Below are 23,124 nucleotides of genomic sequence, written 5' to 3' on the forward strand. Positions count from 1 at the left end.
AGGTATTTTAATAATGTAAATTATGTGAAAAATAATGCGTTTTTCAAACCACCAAGCATGAGAGCATGTTCTAGTACACCCCCAAAACAAAATCAAGACTTTGTAAAAGAGCATAATAGGACCCCTTTAAGAAAATAATAAAATCTTACTGACCTAAACTTTTGACAGTAGTGTACATACTAATTAGAAACACTACTGCCTATAATTTTTAATCTGTTATCATTAATGATTCAGTAAGTAAACTGAAATTAATTAAATATTATTATTGTTCATTTTAAATAAAAAAGTATTCTAATAGAGGCTGAATTATAAATAGATCATCGTAGAAGCTATAGTCTCCACCTCTACTGGTATACTAAATTAATATTAATTAAAATGGTGAATTAGGAAAATAAATGAATTTAACCCAGCATCGGCTACTTAGCATACAAGTACAGGCCAGAAAACAGCATCTGCACATTGTAACTCAATGGCCACTTTCTTCCTAGAAAATGAAAGAAAATGGCCTATAGGGAAATATAACATAAGGTGAATCATTGCACTGAATGACATTGTTAAAATCCCCATGGATCAACTAAGCCATAAACAGCCGCTACCCCCACCAGAGCATCTGTCAATCCTATCCAGATGAAAACTAGGCCACTTCATGCTGCTCCTGAAGCTTCTCAGATCATCTGTTCTCCACCGCTGTCTTCTGTACATCCAAACAAAAGCCCCACATACAAACGACAGAACGTACTGGGACAATAGAGCTCCAATGCAAGGGCAAAGTGCACATCACAGAAAATTTCCTCTCTCGCTCTGGTCATTTCCTCTGCTAATAATGAGAGGAAATACCCTGCCTCTCAGCACTCATAACAGAGTACCAGATCTCCAGAGCCAGAGAGCGCAAGAGCTAGTCATTAGATAGATTTGAAACAGTACATTACCTGAACATTATCCTCAGACACTTCAATCTCAGCGGTGTAAATATAATCCACCAGCTTCAAGAGCGTCTGTCCATCAACATCCCTGATCTCCACATGGTGAGCCTTGCTTTCACTCATGTCACCTGGACACATCAAGCACAACACGAACTCTTAATCAAAGATCTTAATAAGGCTTAAAAAAGGAAGAATGAGCATCATGTTTATTTATGCAGAAACAGTTTATTTATATATAATATTACTCATGCTGCTACAAATATCTTGCAAATAATTAGATGGTCAATCTTCACCAAAGTGATAGTTCACCCAAAATCAAAATTCTGTCATTTACTCGCCCTCATGTTGTTCCAAACTTGTTGTACTTTCTTTCTTCTGTGAAACATAGAAGATATTTTGATAATCACAGTATTTTAGTTCGTGTCAGTGGGCACCGAAACGGTTTGGTCACCAGCATTCTTCAAAATATCTTCTTTTGTGTTTTCCAGCTTGGAACGGCACAACGATGAGTAAATGATGACAGAATTTAAATTTTTTAAATAATCGCAGATCTAAACTAAGTGTTGAAGAACATCAGAGTGCCGTGAGGAACATGTGGCTCACATCAGTGTGAGAAAAGCATTAGGTTGTGATGTAGTACCTGTGAACATGGCGCAGAAGTAAGGACTGCAGGACGCTAAAACTACTCTGTGTGCCGGTACCTCCACTTCACCCGCCACCAGCAGAACGTCACAAAGCATCTTCCGACTGTGATTAGGAAGAAAATAAAAGAAAACTAAGGATCTAGACAAGGACTGCTTTTCCCAAACGTATCGTATGCCCACCGAGATTGTAGAAGCCATTGGTGCCAACAGTCTCTACGATGCTTTTGGGAAATGTAGGCCAGAAATATCTTGTGGACATGCAGCTTACACTAACACGACTGAGAATTTACTTCAGGTCAAGTCAGATTTAGTTGTATGGTGCTTTTCACAATACACGTTGTAGAAAATAATGATTTTAATGTTCATAATATCTTAATATCTCCATGCCTTACGCATTAAATCAAGCAGCTGAGAAAATATTGATATACTACTCTACTTCATGGAATATGTGCGTAAAAAGTCCATAAATTGGTATTCCAATTCTATACAATGTATCTATACATTGGCATATTAATGCGTTCTTGGGGCAAACCATAATGAAAAAATAAGTGTAATAATGGGAGTAATAACTTGGAGTCATTTTCATAAGAATATCTCATATTTCATAGGAATATTGAACTATAATTTCATTCCCTATTGACTTCTTCTGTTTCCCCAAAGACGCTAAAACTACTCTGTGTGCCGGTACCTCCACTTCACCCGCCACCAGCAGAACGTCACAAAGCATCTTCCGACTGTGATTAGGAAGAAAATAAAAGAAAACTAAGGATCTAGACAAGGACTGCTTTTCCCAAACGTATCGTATGCCCACCGAGATTGTAGAAGCCATTGGTGCCAACAGTCTCTACGATGCTTTTGGGAAATGTAGGCCAGAAATATCTTGTGGACATGCAGCTTACACTAACACGACTGAGAATTTACTTCAGGTCAAGTCAGATTTAGTTGTATGGTGCTTTTCACAATACACGTTGTAGAAAATAATGATTTTAATGTTCATAATATCTTAATATCTCCATGCCTTACGCATTAAATCAAGCAGCTGAGAAAATATTGATATACTACTCTACTTCATGGAATATGTGCGTAAAAAGTCCATAAATTGGTATTCCAATTCTATACAATGTATCTATACATTGGCATATTAATGCGTTCTTGGGGCAAACCATAATGAAAAAATAAGTGTAATAATGGGAGTAATAACTTGGAGTCATTTTCATAAGAATATCTCATATTTCATAGGAATATTGAACTATAATTTCATTCCCTATTGACTTCTTCTGTTTCCCCAAAATGCCTGATTTAACATGACGTTTGTCCTGGTGTCCTCTACAGAAAACAAGCATAAAAATTATGACCTGTTTCATCTATGACCCCGTAACATTTTTCTGAGATGTTTTATTTATGACAAACAATTTGAAAATTAGCCAGATTGAAATGATAATTACAGAACGTTATCATATTTCCCTAAGAGTGATACATTTGGTAATTCTGTCAATATCAGTCATATTTAAGGACCAAGGAGAAAGTGTGTTTATTATAATCAAACCTCCAAACATTTGATATCTCTAAAAAGCCCTGAATGTGCCCGGGGTTGTTTACCGGAGTGGTTAGCAGCTCGCAGCTATCGCTGGGCTCACTGACTTTTACACCCGAGACCGTCGTAACGGTCCTCCATCATCATCATCATCATCGCGTCGCCTGGCAACAGTGCCACAATCGTTCCACGATCTCCAAGGCGACGCTTCGGAGCACAACCACGTCACACCACTATCATGCTTCTGTGGCCCTTATCAGCTTTATTAAAGTTAATCATTTATACTGTTATAGTTTAAAGCTTGGTAAATGTTCGTTTTCTAGCTTCTCTGTAACACCACTTGATGCATGCAAACATTAACAGCAGACTCAAAAGTTATCCAGTTATTTTTTTTTATTATTGAATTCATCAGACATTCAATGCCAGGATTATTCTTGTTCAGTGATCACTTCGCCATTATGCATTTGATTCAACTCCAGTCACAGGAGCCGAATGCAGCTGCCTTCTCATGGCATCATCTTGGCACAGGTCTGTAAAAACAAAGAGAAGACATTTTCCAGAGAAGAGAGCATGACAGATTTAATCTACTGGGACCCAGGCATAGACTTTTGTACTCTGTAGAGGACATATTTTAGTGAAGACCACAGTTTTAAGTCTGGATGTACGGAGCACATTCAGGGCTTTTTAGGGATATCAAATGTTTGGAGGTTTGATCATAAACACTCCCTCTCCTTGGTCTTTAAATATGACTGATATTATCAAATTTAGCACTCTTAGGGAAATATGATATTTTGTAATTATCATTTATATCTGGCTAATTTTCTAATTGTTTGTTGTAAATAAACATCTCAGAAAAATGTTATGGGGTTTCAAATCCAAATATGACTTTTTGTTACGAAACAAGGGATAATTTTCATACATGTCTTCTGTAGAGGACACCAGGACACACGGCATGTTAAAGGGATACTCCACCCCAAAATGAAAATTGTCATTAATCGCTTAGCCCCATGTCGTTCCAAACCCGTAAAAGCTTTGTTCGTCTTCGGAACACAATTGAAGATATTTTGGATGAAAACCGGGAGGCTTGTGACTGTCCCATTGACTGCCAAGTAACTTACACTGTCAAGGTCCAGAAAAGTATGAAAGACATCATCAGAATAGTCCATCTGCCATCAGTGGTTCAACCGTGACGTTATGAAGCGACGAGAATAATTTTTGTATGCGAAGAAAACTAAAATAACGACTTTATTCAACAATTCGTCTCCTCTGTGTCTCTCCGCATCACCGTAGTGCCATTTTGGCGAATAACCACTGAACGCAAACTGCTTACGCCATTCTGTCAGCCGCGCTGCAGGGATGCGCTGTTTTCGTTCAAATCAAAGCTTAAATACATGTAGAAAACGAATCCTTGTGTCGTGGCTGACACGGAAACGCGTATGCTGATTGCGTTCAGCGGATATTCTCCAAAATGGCGCTACGGTGATGCGGAGAGACACAGACGAGACGATTTGTTTAATAAAGTCGTTATTTTTGTTTTCTTCGTATACAAAAAACATTCTCGTCGCTTCATAACGTCACGGTTGAACCACTGATGGCAGATGGACTATTCTGATGATGTCTTTCATACTTTTCTGGACCTTGACAGTGTTATTTACTTGGCAGTCAATGGGACAGTCACAAGCCTCCCGGTTTTCATCCAAAATATCTTCAATTGTGTTCCGAAGACGAACAAAGCTTTTACGGGTTTGGAACGACATGGGGGTAAGCGATTAATGACAAAATTTTCATTTTGGGGTGGAGTATCCCTTTAATCAGGCATTTTGGGGAGACAAGATGTCAATAGGGAAAGAAATTATAGATCAACATAACACTTTTGTTCATTGTGGTTTGCCCCAAGAACACATCAATATGCAAATTAGATGCAATCTGTATAGAATGGGAATAACAATTTATAGACATTTTATGCACGTATTGCATGAAGTAAAACAGTATATCAAATCATTCTGTTATATCTTTCCTAACATAGTTGAGAATCGTCTTTGTTTAAAGTTTGGTTAAATATAGCCTGAAACCTAAAAACTGGTGAATGAAAAAAGAAAACATCGCATTTGCCTATACATGCATTATACATATACATTTCAAAAATGTCTTTTCTCCATTTGTTTCTTATGCTCCAACCAATGTCATGACAAAAAAAAAAAATTCTGGTTCTCCGGAGGTTAAATATGCAAAATGTTTCCAAGCAGAACCATATTTATTGCAATGTACGCTCCCATGAGTTGATCAAATCAAAATCTCAACCCCACAAAAAGATCATGGTAAACTCAAAAGAATTATGTAATCTACATATATTTTGATTTCAAATCACTGAAATGCAAGACATTCATTGTCAGGGTTCAACTTCTTAAATCTTACCATGGGCATCTTGCCTCTCGGAGGTCCATGCACATGTGCTCATATGCAAACTCTGCTAGAACGCAAAGACGGACAAAAGGAAATTCTGTAAATATAATTGGTGTGACTGACTGTAGAACAGATTTTTTTTTTTAACCTGCTTACCAAACTCACTGGAGCTCTTCCTTCATCTTTCAGAGCAACTGGATTCACAGCCGCAGCAGAGGTTCATCAAGCGGCAGCGCTTAGAAGCGAGATTTTATTTAAATCCTTCCATTGCATTCCCTCTGTGGAAAATGAAGACAGATGCAGAAGCATGTAAGCGTCAAGTCAACAAGTGGTGTCCTGAAACATGTCTATCTACACAACCCCTTCAGATTTACACACTGTGCCTTTAAGAAGGGTCTATGTAGGAGGAGTGCTTTGAAAATGACAGCAGCACATCTCACTTTTGAAAAGGCCAATGCCAAGAGGTTGTACAGTTGCATCTTCACTAGTCTCACTGAATTATCACTGCCCTCTTAGCGTGCCAGAAATGTAGGACAAAACACGAGCAAAACACCGAGATGAGGAGGGGAGGGGGATTGATAAGATGTAAAGTAAATAACTGAAAGCACAAACCTTGCTTAATAAATGCTGATCTCCTTTGCATTTGATGTCATTAATATCTGGAACTAATGCGTCAAGTATACAGGAACTATAAGCTCCGTTCTCCGGTTTGACCTTAAACTGGAAATCGGCTAAAATATTGGATTAAGACATAACTACATAGACCACAATCACCACATTGAACTACAGAGCATGTTCTAATTTCCACTTTTCCTCTAAGTTACATGGTCACCGCCAGTTAACGCCATTCACAGCTAGTATTTAGGAAATACTGAAATAAAGTTGCATGCACGCTTTACGTTAACGACTCACAAATACCTGATTTCGTTCCAGGTGGATCCAAAGTATGTTAAAGACACACCTGATGTAATGTCTGGTGTATAGAGCATTTCTACAAACCTGGAAACCTGGTGCGATTATCCTATGGATTTTCAGCTGGGTTTCTACATCTCTGGAGTAGCCCTGGAGAATCCAATGACGTAGTAGTGGACACAGCTAAGGTATAGATCCATCTTATTTGATCACTAAAAGTATTGGAACAAAGCTCTAAACATATTTTAAGAATAAAGACAACATATGGTTGGGAAAATATTGACATCTCCACATGTCTGATGCAAAGAAAAGTCATTAATATGGAGCACTAGAGCCAATGCCTGATAAAGGCAAAGGGCGGCCTCCAGTTTTAGTCTTACCTAGATGGAAAGACAAAATCGCTACATGGACCTCACATACGTCAAAACCACCCAATAAAAATCTCAGCTCGTCATAAACCATAATGGCTACGGAGTAATGACTTTTATTAACAGAAATGCATACAGTTCAGTTGTATCTGAAATAAACAATATTCAATAGGTTATTCCGTTGAAGCAGTAATACAATGAGACAAGAGCATTTAAGTCCTTTACTAAATTAAACGGTAGAAAAACAACTCAAAATCGGTCTTTAAGAGTCCCGACCAAAAGGTTCACTGTAACACCAATGACAATATTTTCATAATGTGCTTTAACTATTTAACAAATTACACTAATTGGGAGGGGACACATGTTAAATCACTATATTAACGGATGTTGAGGGTTGTTTTAGTGAGCCTGAACATTCGAAGATGAAACTAGTTCTTTTAACTTGCTACTTTTTTTACTGAGACGCCAAAGAATTTTCTGTTTATTCCAACACGTTTCTTATGATAGGACGAACAACTTCTAGTTGCCATCGAGCCTAATTAAATAAAAGTTCAATCTTTCATTGGTTGGCAGCAGACTCTGCAGCAAGTGCTTTAATTGAATGCAACAGTGCCCCAATTTTTCAGCTGCCTTGGTTTTCTGGAGTATGTTTCCCCATTCATTTTTAAATAGCATTTGTTAAAGACCTACGAATCACTCAAACCAATCAGCTATGAGCCGAAGCATTACAATCTTTGGATTTGAAGCAAAAAAGCAAAACCGGTCCATGCCGGAAAGTACTGCAATCCCAAGAAGCACTGCGAATGACAGATAAAACTATTGATTTGAAGATATCGAGTGTGTATACAGAACAAACATTTTACGTTTATTGCAAAATATGCCAATTTTAATTCTCCGATTGGAGATTTTTTTGAAGAATCATGGTTAATTACCACAGACTTGCAAAATGAGTTGAAATAACGCTTCAACAAAAGCATAACACCATTTACACTTACAGTGGGTCTGTCTTGCCTCATGAAGAAAATGAATGGGATTTTTACTTCAGGTACTGAGCACTCAATACATCACGTGATATGCAAATAATGCCTGCTCAGCCAATGAATTTTTGAATCTCTACAGGGTTTCACTGCTATTGGCTCTCAATCAAAACCAGATTTAAGTATTAGTGCTATCAAGCAATTAATCGCAGCCAAAATAAGTTTTAGTTTACATAATATACGTGTACTGTGCATATTTATGTATATATAAATACACACACATGCATGTATATATTTAAGAATTGTTTTTGTTTATATATAAAATATATATAATAAATTATATATGAATATAAGCATACATGTAAATATTTGTCAAATATAAACATGTTTGTGCATTTATATATACATAATAAATATACACAGTACACGTATATTATGTAAACAAAAGATTTTATTTTGGTTGCGATTAATCGTTTGACAGCACTAATAAATGTTTTGAAAAAAGAACACAGACACAATAAAGATACAATACATACACTAAAAGGAGAAAAACACATGCCTACTCTAATTAACAAGCAAAAATACTAATCTTAACTTAATCCCAAAGCACAAAAACAAACGTGAGTAACAGTTTCGCGAACAGGTAGCCTGCCCCGGCCAACACTGGCCAGTCTTATAATAAGAGGAGATCCAGAGTAGTAGTCCTATGTCTTGCTGGGAAAAAAATGTATCCCTAGTACTTCAGGGAAAAGAGCAAAAGGATGTGTAGTAACAGTAGCTGTAAGATGTTGAGTAAAGTCGGATAGGTGAGCCCTACCTATGATCTGCTAGGCTGGATAAGTTGTGAACAACTGAATGGAGCTTGAGTGCTTCAGTCAATGCCACGTTACGTTAAGGTGGCTCGATCTGGCTACTTAGCTGAAGATAATGTGTGGTCGAAACTGATGTGGGCTGGGGAAGGAGCTGCTCTTAATGTGAGACCTAATAAACGCTCCTAATAGGAGCCTCCGTAACCCCCCCTGCCGTAACCACCACCACCACCACCACCTCCTCCTCGGGAGTAAGGAGCGCTGCTTCTGCCCGAGTAATTACCTTTCATTGGGCCATAGCCAGAGGACTGCTGGCCATAGCCGCTGCCAAAGTCACTGTAGCCGTTACCACCGCCGTAGCCCTCCATTTGGTCCCCGTAGCCTCCCCCATACCCGCCGGCGTATCCGCCTCCGTAGCCTCCGCCGTAGCCGTCATTGCTCCCATAGCCGCCGCCATAGTTGCCGTATCCTCCGCCGCCGCGCCCGCCGTAGCCGTTCTGCATTCTGCCCATCCCCCTTCCGCCGCGTCCGCCGCGGCCACCGCGACTCCCAGCAGCCTGCATCTCCTGCTTGGTCAGGGCTTTCTTCACCTCCACTTTATGCCCGTTAATAACATGGTACTTGAGCACCACGGCTTTATCGGCCGAGTCGTTGTCCTCGAAATACACGAAGCCGAAGCCCCGCTTCTTGCCGGTCTCTTTGTCCGTGATCACCTCCGCCTTCTCCACCGCGCCGAACTGGGAGAAGCAGTCGCGAAGGTGATCCTCCTCGATGTCGTCTTTAAGACCGCCGATGAATATCTTCTTCACCTTCGCGAGGGCCTCGGGCCTGCCCGCATCTTCCCGAGCCACGGCCCGCTTCAGCTCGACGTTGTTGCCGTCCAGAACGTGCGGGCGGGCCGCCATGGCCGAGTCCGCCTCCTCGGGGCTCGAGTAGGTCACGAAACCGAAGCAGCGCGAGCGCTTCAGCTGCTGGTTCTGCACGACCACGCAGTCCGTGAGACTCCCGTATTGCTCGAAATGATTTCGCAGCCCGTCGTCGGTGGTCTGGACGTTAAGACCACCGACAAACAGCTTGCAAAGTTGATTTTCCATATGCGCCGTCATCTTCGTAACCTAATCTCTGCTGGGTTGCTGTAAAATGGCGGCGAAATATAAATGGCGGCGGTGCGGACGGATGATGTCATGTAGCCGTAACCACGCCCACCGCGGTATGAAATCAATGCGTTTTATTTATTTTGAATAACTTACTTAATACGAAGTATCGTTTGTGTGTCGGTAGTATATTTAATAAAAATGTTCTACAATTCAAAGCTTCCATCTGCTATGACGGATCAAATATTTACGAGAACGTAGCGTTTATTCAAAAAGGACAGCTGGTGCGCATGCGCAGTGAAGACAACAACAGCCCACTACAGCAAAAACAATGGCGACTGCCGTGGAGAATATCGTTAAAGTGTGAGTACATGTAGTTTTTAAACTCTTTGAATGAATATCCGTGTGGTATTCTCAAAGTGTGGCTGATTCGGGACGGTTTTGTTGTCAACGTTAAGTCCGAAGCGTTGTGCTGGTGTTTGGTTGGCTAATAATGAAAATCCACCATGTCGTGTGACTTGAAAGCGCGCTACAGTCATGTGTTCTCTTATCAGATCTATTTAAAAACCAGTCACTGAATCTTTTGCTGCATTTTTTTTTCATCTTTAAAAAAATTAATAAACAAAAGTGTCTATAGTGTTGGCTTTGCTTTTTAACACTGGCAAAAACTGGTACCTCTCATTGGGGTCCATTGTTTGCAGATCAGCACGTTGTGACGCACCAAATGTAGCTTTATAGAAATAATCCTCAGCTATTTTCCCAAGACTGATTTAACTAATCAAAAGTGAATGTGTGTATTAACAGTAAATCTAAATCACATGCCTTGAAGTAACTTATATGTGTTATTCTCTCTCTCGTGTGTGTGTGTGTGTGTGTGTGTGTGTGTGTGTGTGGACTGAAGGCTTGGAGAGCAGTACTATAAAGATGCTTTGGAGCAGTGTCACAGTTATAACGCCCGGCTGTGTGCCGAGAGGAGCATCCTCATGCCCTTCCTGGACTCCCAGACTGGAGTCGCTCAAAGCAACTGCTACATTTGGATGGAGAAGAGACACAGGAGTGCAGGTTCAGCATCAGCCAAACACTCATTCCATTCTCAGTCTGTCCTGCTGGTACTAGCAGCGCTGGGTAGTAACTGGTTACACGTAAATCTGGATTACGCAATCAGATTCCAAAAATTAAGCACTTGTAATCAGATTAAATCACACTTTAAAATTCTACAGACTACAGTTACTTTTTTTATTGATGATATATTCACACAATAGCAATACATTATAATTTAGCCTATTGATTCTCCATATTTTCATATTTTAAAGGTTCCTTTCTAAAATAGCCTACCGCTTGTATACATTCAGAAAGTTTTCCAGTTTCACACAAAGACCAGACACTAGTCAGATGGCTATAATTGCACAGAAAATTGAGAGGCCACACAGCATTTGACCTCTGGATTTACAAAAATCATTTCAGTTTTAAGAAGCGCTTTCTCCATATTTCAACTCCGCGTCAACTACTGAAGAACACACTCGTCTTGTATTTGAATTATGGCTCAGTGGGGTACTTAACCATGTATTAGTATGCCTTTGTAAGGCTTTTGACTTTCAAATGCACAAATTCACGTTATTTCTTATTTACGTGTAATGCTGGCATTCCCAGACATTTTTGTCAACTGAACCTCTTTCATCTAATATATTTACTTTAAGCATTTAAAAATAAATATTTTAATTATTCAGTCTCACATTTGCATGTTCACGGTTATCTGGTATTGGTTAATGGTCACATGACATGCAGGTAAACAAATAAAATACAAAATTTGTTTAGTAAGTTTTGTTTTGATTGATGTTATTTTAAAAATTAATTTTACATTTTTATGATTTGCTTTTCATTAAGCTCTCAAACCCCCTGCAGTTCCTTCATGAACCCCACTTTGGGAACCTTTATAATGTAATGTGATGTTTAATGCACTTCATGGAACATATTTTCTTTGCATTTTTATATCAATATGGTACAAAATTGTATTCTATTTAAATCAATGTGATAAACAAGTTAGGTCAAAAGTAATCTAAAAGTAGTCTGATTATATTACCTAATATGTGTAATGTAATGGATTACGTTACTAACTACAGTTTTTGTCTTGTAATTTGGAATCAGTAACAGACTACAATTTGTAAGTAATCGAGCTAGCTCTGTGTCCTAACAGACTCTGTTTATGATTTCTATTTAAGGTACCACACCGGGACAGCTGTACACATATCCTGCTCGGCGCTGGAGGAAGAAAAGAAGAGCTCACCCACCAGAAGAACCTGCTCTGGTCTTTCCTCCACTCAAAGCTGGTATTCTGTTATAACAAGGCCTGTTTATTCCTGTTCTTGTGTTTAACTCTATAACACGTACTGTATCGTTTTTGATAAGCAAATTTCTTCCTTTTGTATAGTAAATGTAACTTTAATATTGTGAATAATATTTCAAGATGAACACTTAATGGACTGAAGCAACTTAGGTTTACGTGATTATTAATTTTTTCGAAAAACCATGTTACCTGGACCACAAAACCAGTCATAAGAGTTGATTTCTCGAAATTGAGATTTATACATCATCTGAAAGCTGCATAAGCTCTCCATTGATGTGTGGTTTGTTGGGATAGGACAATATTTGAGATACAACTATTTGAAAATCTGGAATCTGAGGGTGCAAAAAAATCAAAATAATGAGCCTTTAAAGTTGTCCAAATGACGTTCTTAGCAATGCATATTACTAATCAAAAATTAAGTTTTGATATATTTACGGTAGGAAATTTACAAAATATCTTCATGGAACATGATCTTTACTTAATATCCTAATGATTTTTGGCATTAAAAAAAATCAATAATTTTGTCCCATACAATGTATTGTTGGCTATTGCTACAAATATCCCCCAGCGACTTAACACTGCTTTTGTGCTGCAGGGTCACATATATGATGCAAATATGATGCATCAGGCTTTCTGGAATGTTTATTTATCTCAGACATCATTGTATTGCATTGCATTATATGTTTTGATAAGAAAACTTCAGAGCTTTGATCATAAAAATACTATCTTACTAAGATTTTTTCAATTATTTATATGCATTTTATGTAAGTAGTATTGTTATAAAGATCTCATCGATTACAAGCTATCAAATTTTCATCCTATTTTTGATCTAATATCATCTCCATATTCTCCTACATTATAGGCCATAAAAGCTTGTTGTATCAAAATGATACTCAACATAAAACACATGTGCAAACTTTTTTGTTTCTCAGATTTTATCAAAAGGTTAAATAATCTGTTGCATTAAAAAAAAAAAAAAAGATTATTATTTCATATGTCGGGCGTAATAAATATAAACAATATAGATTGAGATATACAAGTCAGAGAAAATATTTAAAATCAGATTGTAAATCATAAGCAAATGATTAAAAATGGCATCTTTTCAAAGCTGAGCTGGAACTGGGAATGAAGAAAGATGTGTTGGGGCCGGTGGATGGGAGCAGTCTGGAAGCCTTGCTGAAAGGAGAGCCGCTGGATAAAAGAGTGCCCACTGAGCTCAGACCGCCTGAGGAAGAAACCAGTCTGGCTGAGATCACTGGAAGCAGCACGGCCAGCAGCCACAGCGGCTCCACACGCATCAGGAAGGTAGCATAAGCACACAAGTGGTGGATTTTATTCCTATATGAATGCATAGCCTGATCATTTCCTGTCGTTCTCAGAGGATCCTTGAGCCGGAAGACTACTTGGATGATCTGGACGATGAAGATTTTGAGGAGGAGACTCCAAAAAGACGAGGAAAAGGAAAGTCTAAGGTAACATGCCTAGTCTGCTGTTGTTTAAAGGCACAAAATGTAAGATTTGTTATTAAAATATCCAAAAACCACTAGAACAGTGTTATATATATTTTGCTGACTTGTGTACTTACATTATCCCAAATGTTTCGAAGAATGTTTAAATCCAGAGAAATAAGCAATTTTAACTAGTGGCACGGACCGTGTCTATAGTGTCATTGTGTCGCCTGCCAATGACGTCTTAACCCCTCGATTTCCGGTTTTGTAGAAAACATGGAAACACCAAAGACGCTTTAATATGTTGTGCGTTTTATTAGACAGGTGGCGACCGCACAGAGTAGCATTATAACAGAACTTTCAAATGTATCTAGTATGATAAAACAGTGCTGCTTTACCCCACATACGCACGACCGGAAGCAGCGGAAGCGCTCGACTGTGGCGTAATAAAAGCTCCGCTGCTTTACCCCACATACGCACGACCGGAAGCAGCGGAAGCGCTCGACTGTGGCGTAATAAAAGCTCCGCTGCTTTACCCCACATACGCACGACCGGAAGCAGCGGAAGCGCTCGACTGTGGCGTAATAAAAGCTCCGCTGCTTTACCCCACATACGCACGACCGGAAGCAGCGGAAGCGCTCGACTGTGGCGTAATAAAAGCTCCGCTGCTTTACCCCACATACGCACGACCGGAAGCAGCGGAAGCGCTCGACTGTGGCGTAATAAAAGCTCCGCTGCTTTACCCCACATACGCACGACCGGAAGCAGCGGAAGCGCTCGACTGTGGCGTAATAAAAGCTCCGCTGCTTTACCCCACATACGCACGACCGGAAGCAGCGGAAGCGCTCGACTGTGGCGTAATAAAAGCTCCGCTGCTTTACCCCACATACGCACGACCGGAAGCAGCGGAAGCGCTCGACTGTGGCGTAATAAAAGCTCCGCTGCTTTACCCCACATACGCACGACCGGAAGCAGCGGAAGCGCTCGACTGTGGCGTAATAAAAGCTCCGCTGCTTTACCCCACATACGCACGACCGGAAGCAGCGGAAGCGCTCGACTGTGGCGTAATAAAAGCTCCGCTGCTTTACCCCACATACGCACGACCGGAAGCAGCGGAAGCGCTCGACTGTGGCGTAATAAAAGCTCCGCTGCTTTACCCCACATACGCACGACCGGAAGCAGCGGAAGCGCTCGACTGTGGCGTAATAAAAGCTCCGCTGCTTTACCCCACATACGCACGACCGGAAGCAGCGGAAGCGCTCGACTGTGGCGTAATAAAAGCTCCGCTGCTTTACCCCACATACGCACGACCGGAAGCAGCGGAAGCGCTCGACTGTGGCGTAATAAAAGCTCCGCTGCTTTACCCCACATACGCACGACCGGAAGCAGCGGAAGCGCTCGACTGTGGCGTAATAAAAGCTCCGCTGCTTTACCCCACATACGCACGACCGGAAGCAGCGGAAGCGCTCGACTGTGGCGTAATAAAAGCTCCGCTGCTTTACCCCACATACGCACGACCGGAAGCAGCGGAAGCGCTCGACTGTGGCGTAATAAAAGCTCCGCTGCTTTACCCCACATACGCACGACCGGAAGCAGCGGAAGCGCTCGACTGTGGCGTAATAAAAGCTCCGCTGCTTTACCCCACATACGCACGACCGGAAGCAGCGGAAGCAGTCGACTGTGGCATAATAAAAGCTCTGCTGCTTTACCCCACATACGTACGACCGGAAGCAGCGGAAGCGGTCGACTGTGGCATAATAGCCCCGTTGCTTTCCAGCCGCGTGTCAAGCTCGTTCAGCGGCCTCGTTTCGCTCTGACGGCTTTCAGCCTCACCCTGCTTCATTCTACTATGTTAACAAATCATTAGCTCATCCATGAACATGATTTCTGCCCGAGTCCCATCGGATTGCTTCAGCTGCGGAGATGAAGACCACAACTCCCATGATTCCACACTCAGCGAAGATGTCATCAAACTACGCCTTTGTCTCTTTGTTTGTTGTGAATGCGCGCCCTCTAGCGGCGAAAACTTACATATTGTGCCTTTAAGTAGTTGAATATTGATGCAGTATTAGCCATTTATTATCTCCTGGTGTGATAGTTCTTAGACGTGCGATGGCCTGGAGGAATAGTGTTATGGAAATGTTGTTTTAATCTCGTTTTAATCTTGTTTTAATCCTCCAGGGTCGAGGAGTTGGAAATGGAAAAAAGAAAATGGAAGCTGCTGCAGCTGCCCAGGAAGATCGAGACAAACCATATGCTTGTGACAGTGAGTTGCGACACATGTTATTTTAAGTGACTTGTTTTAAAAAGTCATTCTTTTGTAGCATTATGGTTATTTTTTGCCCAAAAATTTGTATTCGGTTTTAGGCAACATTCAGTTCAATTGGGTGTTTGTTTTTATTATGGTAAACTATGGTTCACTACTATTCACAAGTTTAGGGTCAGTAGTTTATTTATTTATTGAAGTAACAGTAAATGTTCTCATTTCTATTTTAAATGCTGTTCTTTTGAACTCTTTAATCATTAAAGAATCCTGAAAATGTGTCACTTTTGAACAAAAATATTAAGCAGCGCAATTGTTTTTAACAAGAAGAAATGTTTATAAGCAGCAAATCAGCATATTAGAATGATTTCTGAAGATCATGTGACACTGAAGACTGATGTAATGATGCTGAAAATACAGCTGCGCATCACAGAAATAAATTACATTTTACAATATATTCACATAGAAAACAGTTCTTTTAAATTGTAATAATATTTCACAATATTACTGTTTTTACTGTGTTTCTGTTTAAATAAATGCAGCCTTGGTGAGCAGAAGAGACTTGGTAGTGTATGTAAATGACTCAACGTCTGTGTACTGCTGCTGTTGCAGTAAACGCAATTTGAGCAATCACGTTATTGTTCTCATTGTTTTGATGTCGATATCATAAACAGATGAATTCTGAACGATTCATGTTTGCAGTTTAGATTCCATCATTGGTTTCTGTCGTCTGGAGAGGGAGCTTTAGTACATTGAAAACCTTCGTTGAAATAGCAATGATAATCCTGTTTACACTAGTGCTTTAATTTGAAATGTTTTCTTTTTATTAGTCTGTGGGAAACGCTATAAAAACAGACCAGGTTTGAGTTACCACTACACTCACTCTCACCTGGCTGACGAGGAGGGAGAGGACAGAGAAGAACCTGAGATTCACACGCCTGCGCCACCAGAGGAACCCAAGAGTGAGTTCATTCATGATGGCTACACGGTAGGGATGAAACGGTTACCGGTTTGATGATAAACCATGAGAAAAAGTCCCGACGGTTAGTTTTATCCTGTCATATTTTAATTAGCATTAAAACCGTATTTGATTACCACGATTTGAAAAGCATTAAGCAAAGTTAGTAACGGATTGATGCAGGCACAGCATGCGTGTAGGTTTGGTTTTGTGGGAAAACATGACTGAAGGCAGAGTGAATGATGAAATTAATTAATTGCATAAAGGGGAACCGACTGTCTTAAGAAAAGTTTCATGCAGTTTGCACATTGTTTGTGTGATATCAGTGCACTGGCTCGCCTTCATGGTTTGAAACTGAAATATTTCTAAGTTTGATTTTAGAAAGTTTCCAACAAGTTTTAACAATAACGTGATTATATTTATGACCATGGTCATTTTGGTCGCTATAATCGTGATATGAAATTTTCATGCCGTTTCATTTCTACTACACACAGCATTATTTAAAGTGCACTCCTGACACATCACTTATATTGTTGTGCATCATCAATTTATAGGATTTAACGAGTACAAGATGTACTGTTTGAACCCCACCCTTTATACAACATTTAAGAGTTAGATATTCTTAGATCCTAGTGACTTAAAGGGGTCATATGATGTTGCTAAAAAGAACATTATTTTGTGCATTTGGTGTAATGTAATGTTTATGCGGTTTAAGGTTAAACACATTATTTTCCACATACTCTACATTATTGTTTCTCCTCTATGCCCCGCCTTTTTGAAACGCGTAGATTTTTACAAAGCTCATCGGTCTGACAAGCGAGGTGTGCTCTGATTGGCCAGCTATCCAGTGCGTTGTGATTGGCCGAATACCTCAAGCGTGTGACGGAAATGTTACGCCCCTCACCATTCTGTGATGCCCTGTCCGGCCGGAGCGACGAGACAAAAACATTAAAACCCATAATAAACGAGGCATTTGTTGCATCCAGTGGGGACATAATTACGGATTATAATGACTTATACTGTCTTTTTATGTGTTGTGTTGCATCGCGCCGCGTAAACATAAAACCATGTCTGCATTTGTGTTTGGAGAAATGACAAACAACAAGTGCTACTTGTTGTTACACTGCTGTCTACACTGCTCAAAACTCGCGTTTGAATGATCAGTGGCAAATTCTTTAAATATAAAAAACGTACTTACAGTCTGTGAGTCAGAACAGCCGGCATTGTAGTCTACTCTTCCAGGATCAGGAAACAGTCCTCCATAAAATGTGCTGCACACATCTGAATATTTGGGTTGAACTGTTCTGGAACAGTGTTGTAAATACAACTTAACCACTGATTTCTAGTCTTGTCCTCTTTTGGAAGACCAAACAAAGTAGTTTCGCTTTCACAACGAAGCACACAGCGCCTTCATGACATGGTGGCGGCGGCAGCAGCAACAATACTACAGCGAGAATAAAAGTTATGCCTTCTTTCTTTGCGTGAACATTTGGGCGGCGTTATGCAAATCTTCCCACATCGTGACGTAGATATGTGGGGGCGTGTTAGAACGAGCCGTTTTAGGTAGGCGGGGTTGACTCTTAACTTTTATAAAGAATATCTCTTTGGATTTGAGACTTTAGTCTTTGCAACTTTACAGATCTTCTTTATGCACCAAGAGCTTGTAACACTCCAAAGAGAAAGGAACAATTAAAATCGCATCATATGACCCCTTTAAGGATATTGTATATGACATTACAAATATTAGTAACTTTTGTTACGACCACATTGATTACTGCTTCGATTTGGATATTCCTGCCAGTCATAACATTAATGAAAGCGGTTTCATCTGATCCTCTGTTTTTTTTTTTTACAGCCCCTAAGAAAGGACCAGATGGCCTGGCGTTACCCAATGACTATTGTGACTTCTGCCTGGGCGACTCCAACATGAACCAGAAAACAGGCCAGTCGGAGGAACTGGTGTCCTGCTCTGACTGTGGACGTTCAGGTACGACACAAGAGACACAGAACAAACTCTAAACCTCCACGCTGAGACACACAGAATTCACACATGGCTTTTTCTTCTCTCATGCCTCTTAAGGACATCCTACGTGCCTGCAGTTCACCGCCGTGATGATGGCAGCTGTGAAGACTTACCGCTGGCAGTGCATTGAGTGCAAGTGCTGCAACGTTTGTGGCACATCTGAGAATGACGTGAGTCTCCTCACATGATCACTCAAACAAACCTCTCACACACAAAGCCAGTGCTGGGGAAAGTTACTTTTTAAAGTAATGCATTACAGTATTGCGTTACTTGGAAAAAAGTAATCTGATTACGTAACTCCCGTTACTTTAATGCGTTACCCCCAACACTGCACGAAACCATCTGTGAATGTGTTTAAATCCTCTTCTGCAGGACCAGCTTCTGTTCTGTGATGACTGTGACAGAGGATACCACATGTACTGCCTCAGCCCTCCCATGTCAGACCCTCCAGAAGGTACGCTTTTATCATCGTTTACTCAGCCTCATATGACTTTTTTCTCTCTTCCATTAAATGCAAAAAGAAAGAAATTGTCAAGAAATGTTGCACCTTAAGGGCTGTTCCATTCCAGAATGTTTGGAATCATTTCCGATTCCTGGGTCTGGAATCGATTTTTCACTGTTGTTTTCGATTCTCCTTTTTTCTTTATAGATTGGTAGAACGTGTTCACTTAATCTCACTGTGACTACATGATATGAAGGCTTACTTCCTTTTAAACTTCCTTTGTATTCATTGATTATTATCAGCATCTGTTATCTCTTCTTGCAGTACAGAGTGGTGCTCAAAACCATTTTGGACAACAGAACAAGCCAATTTCACCCTTTAAGCTAATTAATGGACTTTATTGTATGTTTGTCTTTATTGTAGGGAACTTGTCCAAAATATAGGCTAATCAGTATATGTCAGTTGTGAGCTATTTGATGTGCAGGATCACTGAGTGAAACGGTGACAACAAAAGGTTATGAAAGGTTATGATTACCTATGGCTTTATTTAAACGTTTTAGTGTGACATACCACAACACCGAGTTGTATGTGAACACGTCAACATTAAACAACAATGTAAAAGAACAGCTGTAGTCGTATTTTTGAATCGATTCATAGAAACAAGCCATCCGAAAGAACAGGTTCGTGGAGATGAATCAGACTTCCCATGAATATTAGAGGCCGAGAGGTGAATTAATGATTAGCTCTATGAGCTGAAAAGGCTATTAAAGAGGATTTGCCAAAGCCCTTCTGAAAGGGGCTAAGTCTAACAGTCTCCAAAAATGGCCAAAAAAAGCACCATTTTGAATACCATAAAAGTGGTCCATATGTTTGTATACATGCAAAAACCACATATTTTTATGACCGCCACCAGCATAGTACAAAAAGAAAGTCAGCACTGAAATTTACTTCAGTACTATAGCTGTAAGATCCATAAAGGACCAGTAAAACATTAACATGTGAAAAATGTGCATAAAAAAAGCATTTTGTTTTTAACATCAACATTTTTGAAGTTAAAAAAAAAAAAGTTTTTTTTTTGGGGGGGGGGGGGGGGGGGGGATACTGTTACTGCCATAACCGTTACTTATGGGCTTTCTGCCACTGAATAAAAAAACTACGAAATTAATTAATTGCAACTTTATCTCACAATTCTGACTTTTTTCTCGCAATTCTGAGAAAAAAAAATCTGAATTGCAAAAAAATTTCAGAATTGTGAGAGAAATTGCAATTAATTAATTTCTCATTTTTATTCATTCAGATTATACAGGTGCAGCTCAATAAATTAGAATGTTGTGGAAAAGTTCATTTATTTCAGTAATTCAACTCAAATTGTGAAACTCGTGTATTAAATAAATTCAATGCACACAGACTGAAGTAGTTTAAGTCTTTGGTTCTTTTAATTGTGATGATTTTGGCTCACATTTAACAAAAACCCACCAATTCACTATCTCAACAAATTAGAATATGGTTGAGATAGTGTTAATCAACTCAAAACACCTGCAAAGGTTTCCTGAGCCTTCAAACTGGTCTCTCAGTTTGGTTCACTAGGCTACACAATCATGGGGAAGACTGCTGATCTGACAGTTGTCCAGAAGACAATCGTTGACACCCTTCACAAGGAGGGTAAGCCACAAACGTTCATTTCCAAAGAAGCTGGCTGTTCACAGAGTGCTGTATCCAAGCATGTTAACAGAAAGTTGAGTGGAAGGAAAAAGTGTGGGGAAAAAAGATGCACAACCAACTGAGAGAACTGCCTTATGAGGATTGTCAAGCAAAATCGATTCAAGAATTTGAGTGAACTTCAACATGAATGGACTGAGGCTGGGGTCAAGGCATCAAGAGCCACCACACACAGAAAATGTGAGCCAAAATCATCAGAATTAAAAGAACCAAAAGACTTAAACTACTTCAGTCTGTGTGCATTGAATTTATTTAATACACGAGTTTCACAATTTGAGTTGAATTACTGAAATAAATGAACTTTTCCACGACATTCTAATTTATTGAGATGCACCTGTATATATTATAAAGTCACAATTCAGAGAAATAAACTTTTTTTCCCTCAGAAATGGACTTTATAACTTGCAATTGAGAGTTTATATCTCACAAGTCTAAGAAGTCAGAATTGCGAGAAGAAGAAAAAAAATCAGAATCGTGAGATTACCTTTTTTATTTTTTTTTTCAGTGGCCCAAATGGGCTTCCATAGTAGCTAGCATTTTTGGGGAAATGAAAATACTCTCTGTGTCAAAATGACTGGGACACGACATTAGAATTAATATTAAGTTTTGCATGCCACACTACTGACTGTTGTGCTATAGTCCAAGTCTTGTGATGCAGTGCAATAGCATTGCATGAGGAGTAATGTGAAGCCACGTCTTTGACACCAAAACGGTTATGCATTAAGTTTATGCATTTATTGCCATTTTAGTTGGTAGTAGTTAAAGTTATGCGATTGCCACTGATGATTAATATTTGGATTTAATCGTGTTTCTAGGAAGCTGGAGTTGCCACCTGTGTCTGGCTCTTCTGAAGGACAAGGCCTCCATTTATCAGAGCCAAAACCCCGCGATGGAGTGACCATGAAAACAGTCTACCATGAAGAATGCGCAGCCCACACATCCACACAGAAATGCATTGAGAATGTTGTGAGATTTTACAGAATGATGCAGACGTAGAAAGAGAAATCATTGGCCCTAATGTAGCCATTGTCTTCATTTTGTTTGTTTTTATTTCACTAACTGTTACACGCATCACAAGCAGTGTTTGAAATGAAAGAGTGCACAAAGGAGAAGTTTGAAATGGATTATAATACACTTCATGCATTATGAGCAGTATTTCCACATTCCTTGATGTTAGGGCCAATGGTTCAGATGATTAAGCACCTGTTTATGCATTGCCAAATAATTCTTTTTTTATTTTGTCTTTATGACTCACTCAAGATACATTTGTTTACATAGAGCAAACATATGACTTGATCCTTCAAGGATGTTATGGATTTAAATATTCATTTGTACAAGAAGTGTATCTCTCTTTATCGTATATAATTATTTCTTGTAAGTTGTTCGTTCAGGAAGTATTTGTGCCACGGTCCAGATTCAAAAACCAGAAGACGGTGCTGTATTTTTATTTTTATGATCATATTGTTGTTTTTTTTCAGCATTTTCTGGTTTCACTTATCATTTTAATTCTAAAAACACTCTCATAAGGCGGGTTATCTTTCGTAGCAGAATTTTGTATGTGATATAACCAGTATCTATTATTGTTGACTAACCATATTGAATTATCGTGAGTACTGTATCGTTTTGTATTTGTTTTTGGTATTAAATGTAAATGCTGTATTTTTCGGTCTTTTTTTTATTTACATTTTTCATATTGGCCTTTCCATAATAAACATACATGTGACAGAGAAATTCATCTTAATTATGTGTATTTAACTCTTGAGACCCTGTAAAACGTCCACATGTGAAATAATAGGCATGAGAAAAGCAAATATGCAAAATGCATATTTTTTACTATCAAGATTTTCGATTAAAATGTATATAATTCTAATTTAAGAGCTTATATCATGCGGCATGACAAATTATATTTTTACATAATTTTCACTCTACCGTCACTTCTAATTTCATGTCTACAGCTCTAGTTTTTTTTTTTTCAATGAAATGAATGTGCTATATTTTAGTTTTATAGTGTTCTTTAATTTTTTAGGGGATTTTATGGTACTAAATTACATTTATGAAATAGTTATGATCCTTTATTACCACTTTTTGAGCATAGACCTGAAAAAGAAAGACATTTCCAACTTAAAATTGTTGTAAATCTTGAACGCTTAGGTGCAAGTTTAAGTTAAGTCTCTTTTTAAAGAAGACACTTGGCACTTCACTTGAGTGGGAAAAAAAAAAGTTAAACTAAAGTTATAGAAGTTTAAGTTTATAATGAAAAATG

The 23,124-nt window shown here is 39.2% G+C and overlaps 3 protein-coding genes across 5 annotated transcripts in view; 1 reads left to right on the forward strand and 2 right to left on the reverse strand.

Annotated features, from left to right (window-relative positions):
- LOC107567473 (kelch-like protein 3) overlaps window positions 1-3,257 on the reverse strand; it is a 14,905-nt gene extending 11,648 nt beyond the window's left edge. Inside the window, exons 1-4 of the mRNA XM_016253165.1 lie at window positions 3,205-3,257; window positions 2,840-2,893; window positions 1,564-1,670; window positions 930-1,051 (exon numbers count right to left, since the gene is read on the reverse strand). Of these exons, the coding sequence (XP_016108651.1) occupies window positions 930-1,051; window positions 1,564-1,670; window positions 2,840-2,893; window positions 3,205-3,257 (336 nt within the window). The remainder of the gene's footprint in view (window positions 1-929; window positions 1,052-1,563; window positions 1,671-2,839; window positions 2,894-3,204) is intronic.
- Window positions 3,258-3,479: 222 nt separating this feature from the next.
- LOC107567479 (heterogeneous nuclear ribonucleoprotein A0-like) lies at window positions 3,480-9,736 on the reverse strand. Of its 3 annotated transcripts, none has more exons than XM_016253174.1 (4): window positions 8,854-9,736; window positions 5,661-5,782; window positions 5,517-5,568; window positions 3,480-3,631 (listed from the first exon to the last, which is right to left on the reverse strand). In XM_016253174.1, the coding sequence occupies exons 1-2, from the start codon at window positions 9,674-9,676 to the stop codon at window positions 5,727-5,729; spliced, it is 879 nt and encodes a 292-aa protein (XP_016108660.1). In that variant the 5' UTR covers window positions 9,677-9,736; the 3' UTR covers window positions 3,480-3,631; window positions 5,517-5,568; window positions 5,661-5,726. The 3 variants fall into 3 exon arrangements, 2 of the variants coding, with proteins under 2 accessions (XP_016108660.1, XP_016108658.1); XM_016253172.1 differs by having other exon boundaries at window positions 5,517-5,571; XR_001606650.1 differs by lacking the exons at window positions 3,480-3,631; window positions 5,517-5,568; window positions 8,854-9,736 and adding an exon at window positions 6,117-8,050 and having other exon boundaries at window positions 5,705-5,782.
- Window positions 9,737-9,859: 123 nt separating this feature from the next.
- LOC107567478 (zinc finger protein ubi-d4-like) lies at window positions 9,860-22,520 on the forward strand. Its single transcript, XM_016253171.1, has 11 exons — window positions 9,860-10,027; window positions 10,566-10,726; window positions 11,884-11,991; window positions 13,117-13,313; window positions 13,388-13,480; window positions 15,638-15,722; window positions 16,550-16,681; window positions 18,533-18,664; window positions 18,758-18,870; window positions 19,073-19,154; window positions 21,677-22,520. Exons 1-11 carry the CDS (start codon window positions 9,996-9,998, stop codon window positions 21,757-21,759), a joined length of 1,218 nt encoding a protein of 405 aa, XP_016108657.1. The 5' UTR covers window positions 9,860-9,995; the 3' UTR covers window positions 21,760-22,520.
- The last annotated feature ends 604 nt before the right edge of the window (window positions 22,521-23,124 follow it).

The sequence above is a fragment of the Sinocyclocheilus grahami genome, unplaced genomic scaffold, assembly GCF_001515645.1.
Source record: "Sinocyclocheilus grahami isolate Dianchi unplaced genomic scaffold, SAMN03320097.WGS_v1.1 scaffold1162.1, whole genome shotgun sequence".
Classification (NCBI taxonomy): domain Eukaryota; kingdom Metazoa; phylum Chordata; class Actinopteri; order Cypriniformes; family Cyprinidae; genus Sinocyclocheilus; species Sinocyclocheilus grahami.

Excerpts from the sequence above, each read along its gene's own strand:
- LOC107567479 (XM_016253174.1), bottom strand. The coding sequence starts at position 9,676 with ATGACGGCGCATATGGAAAATCAACTTTGCAAGCTGTTTGTCGGTGGT. Across the intron at positions 5,783-8,853 it reads TGGCTATGGCCCAATGAAAG|AGGGAATGCAATGGAAGGAT; the intron begins GTAATTACTCGG and ends CATTTTCCACAG.
- LOC107567478 (XM_016253171.1), top strand. The coding sequence starts at position 9,996 with ATGGCGACTGCCGTGGAGAATATCGTTAAAGT. Across the intron at positions 18,871-19,072 it reads GTGGCACATCTGAGAATGAC|GACCAGCTTCTGTTCTGTGA; the intron begins GTGAGTCTCCTC and ends CCTCTTCTGCAG. Across the intron at positions 19,155-21,676 it reads CATGTCAGACCCTCCAGAAG|GAAGCTGGAGTTGCCACCTG; the intron begins GTACGCTTTTAT and ends TCGTGTTTCTAG.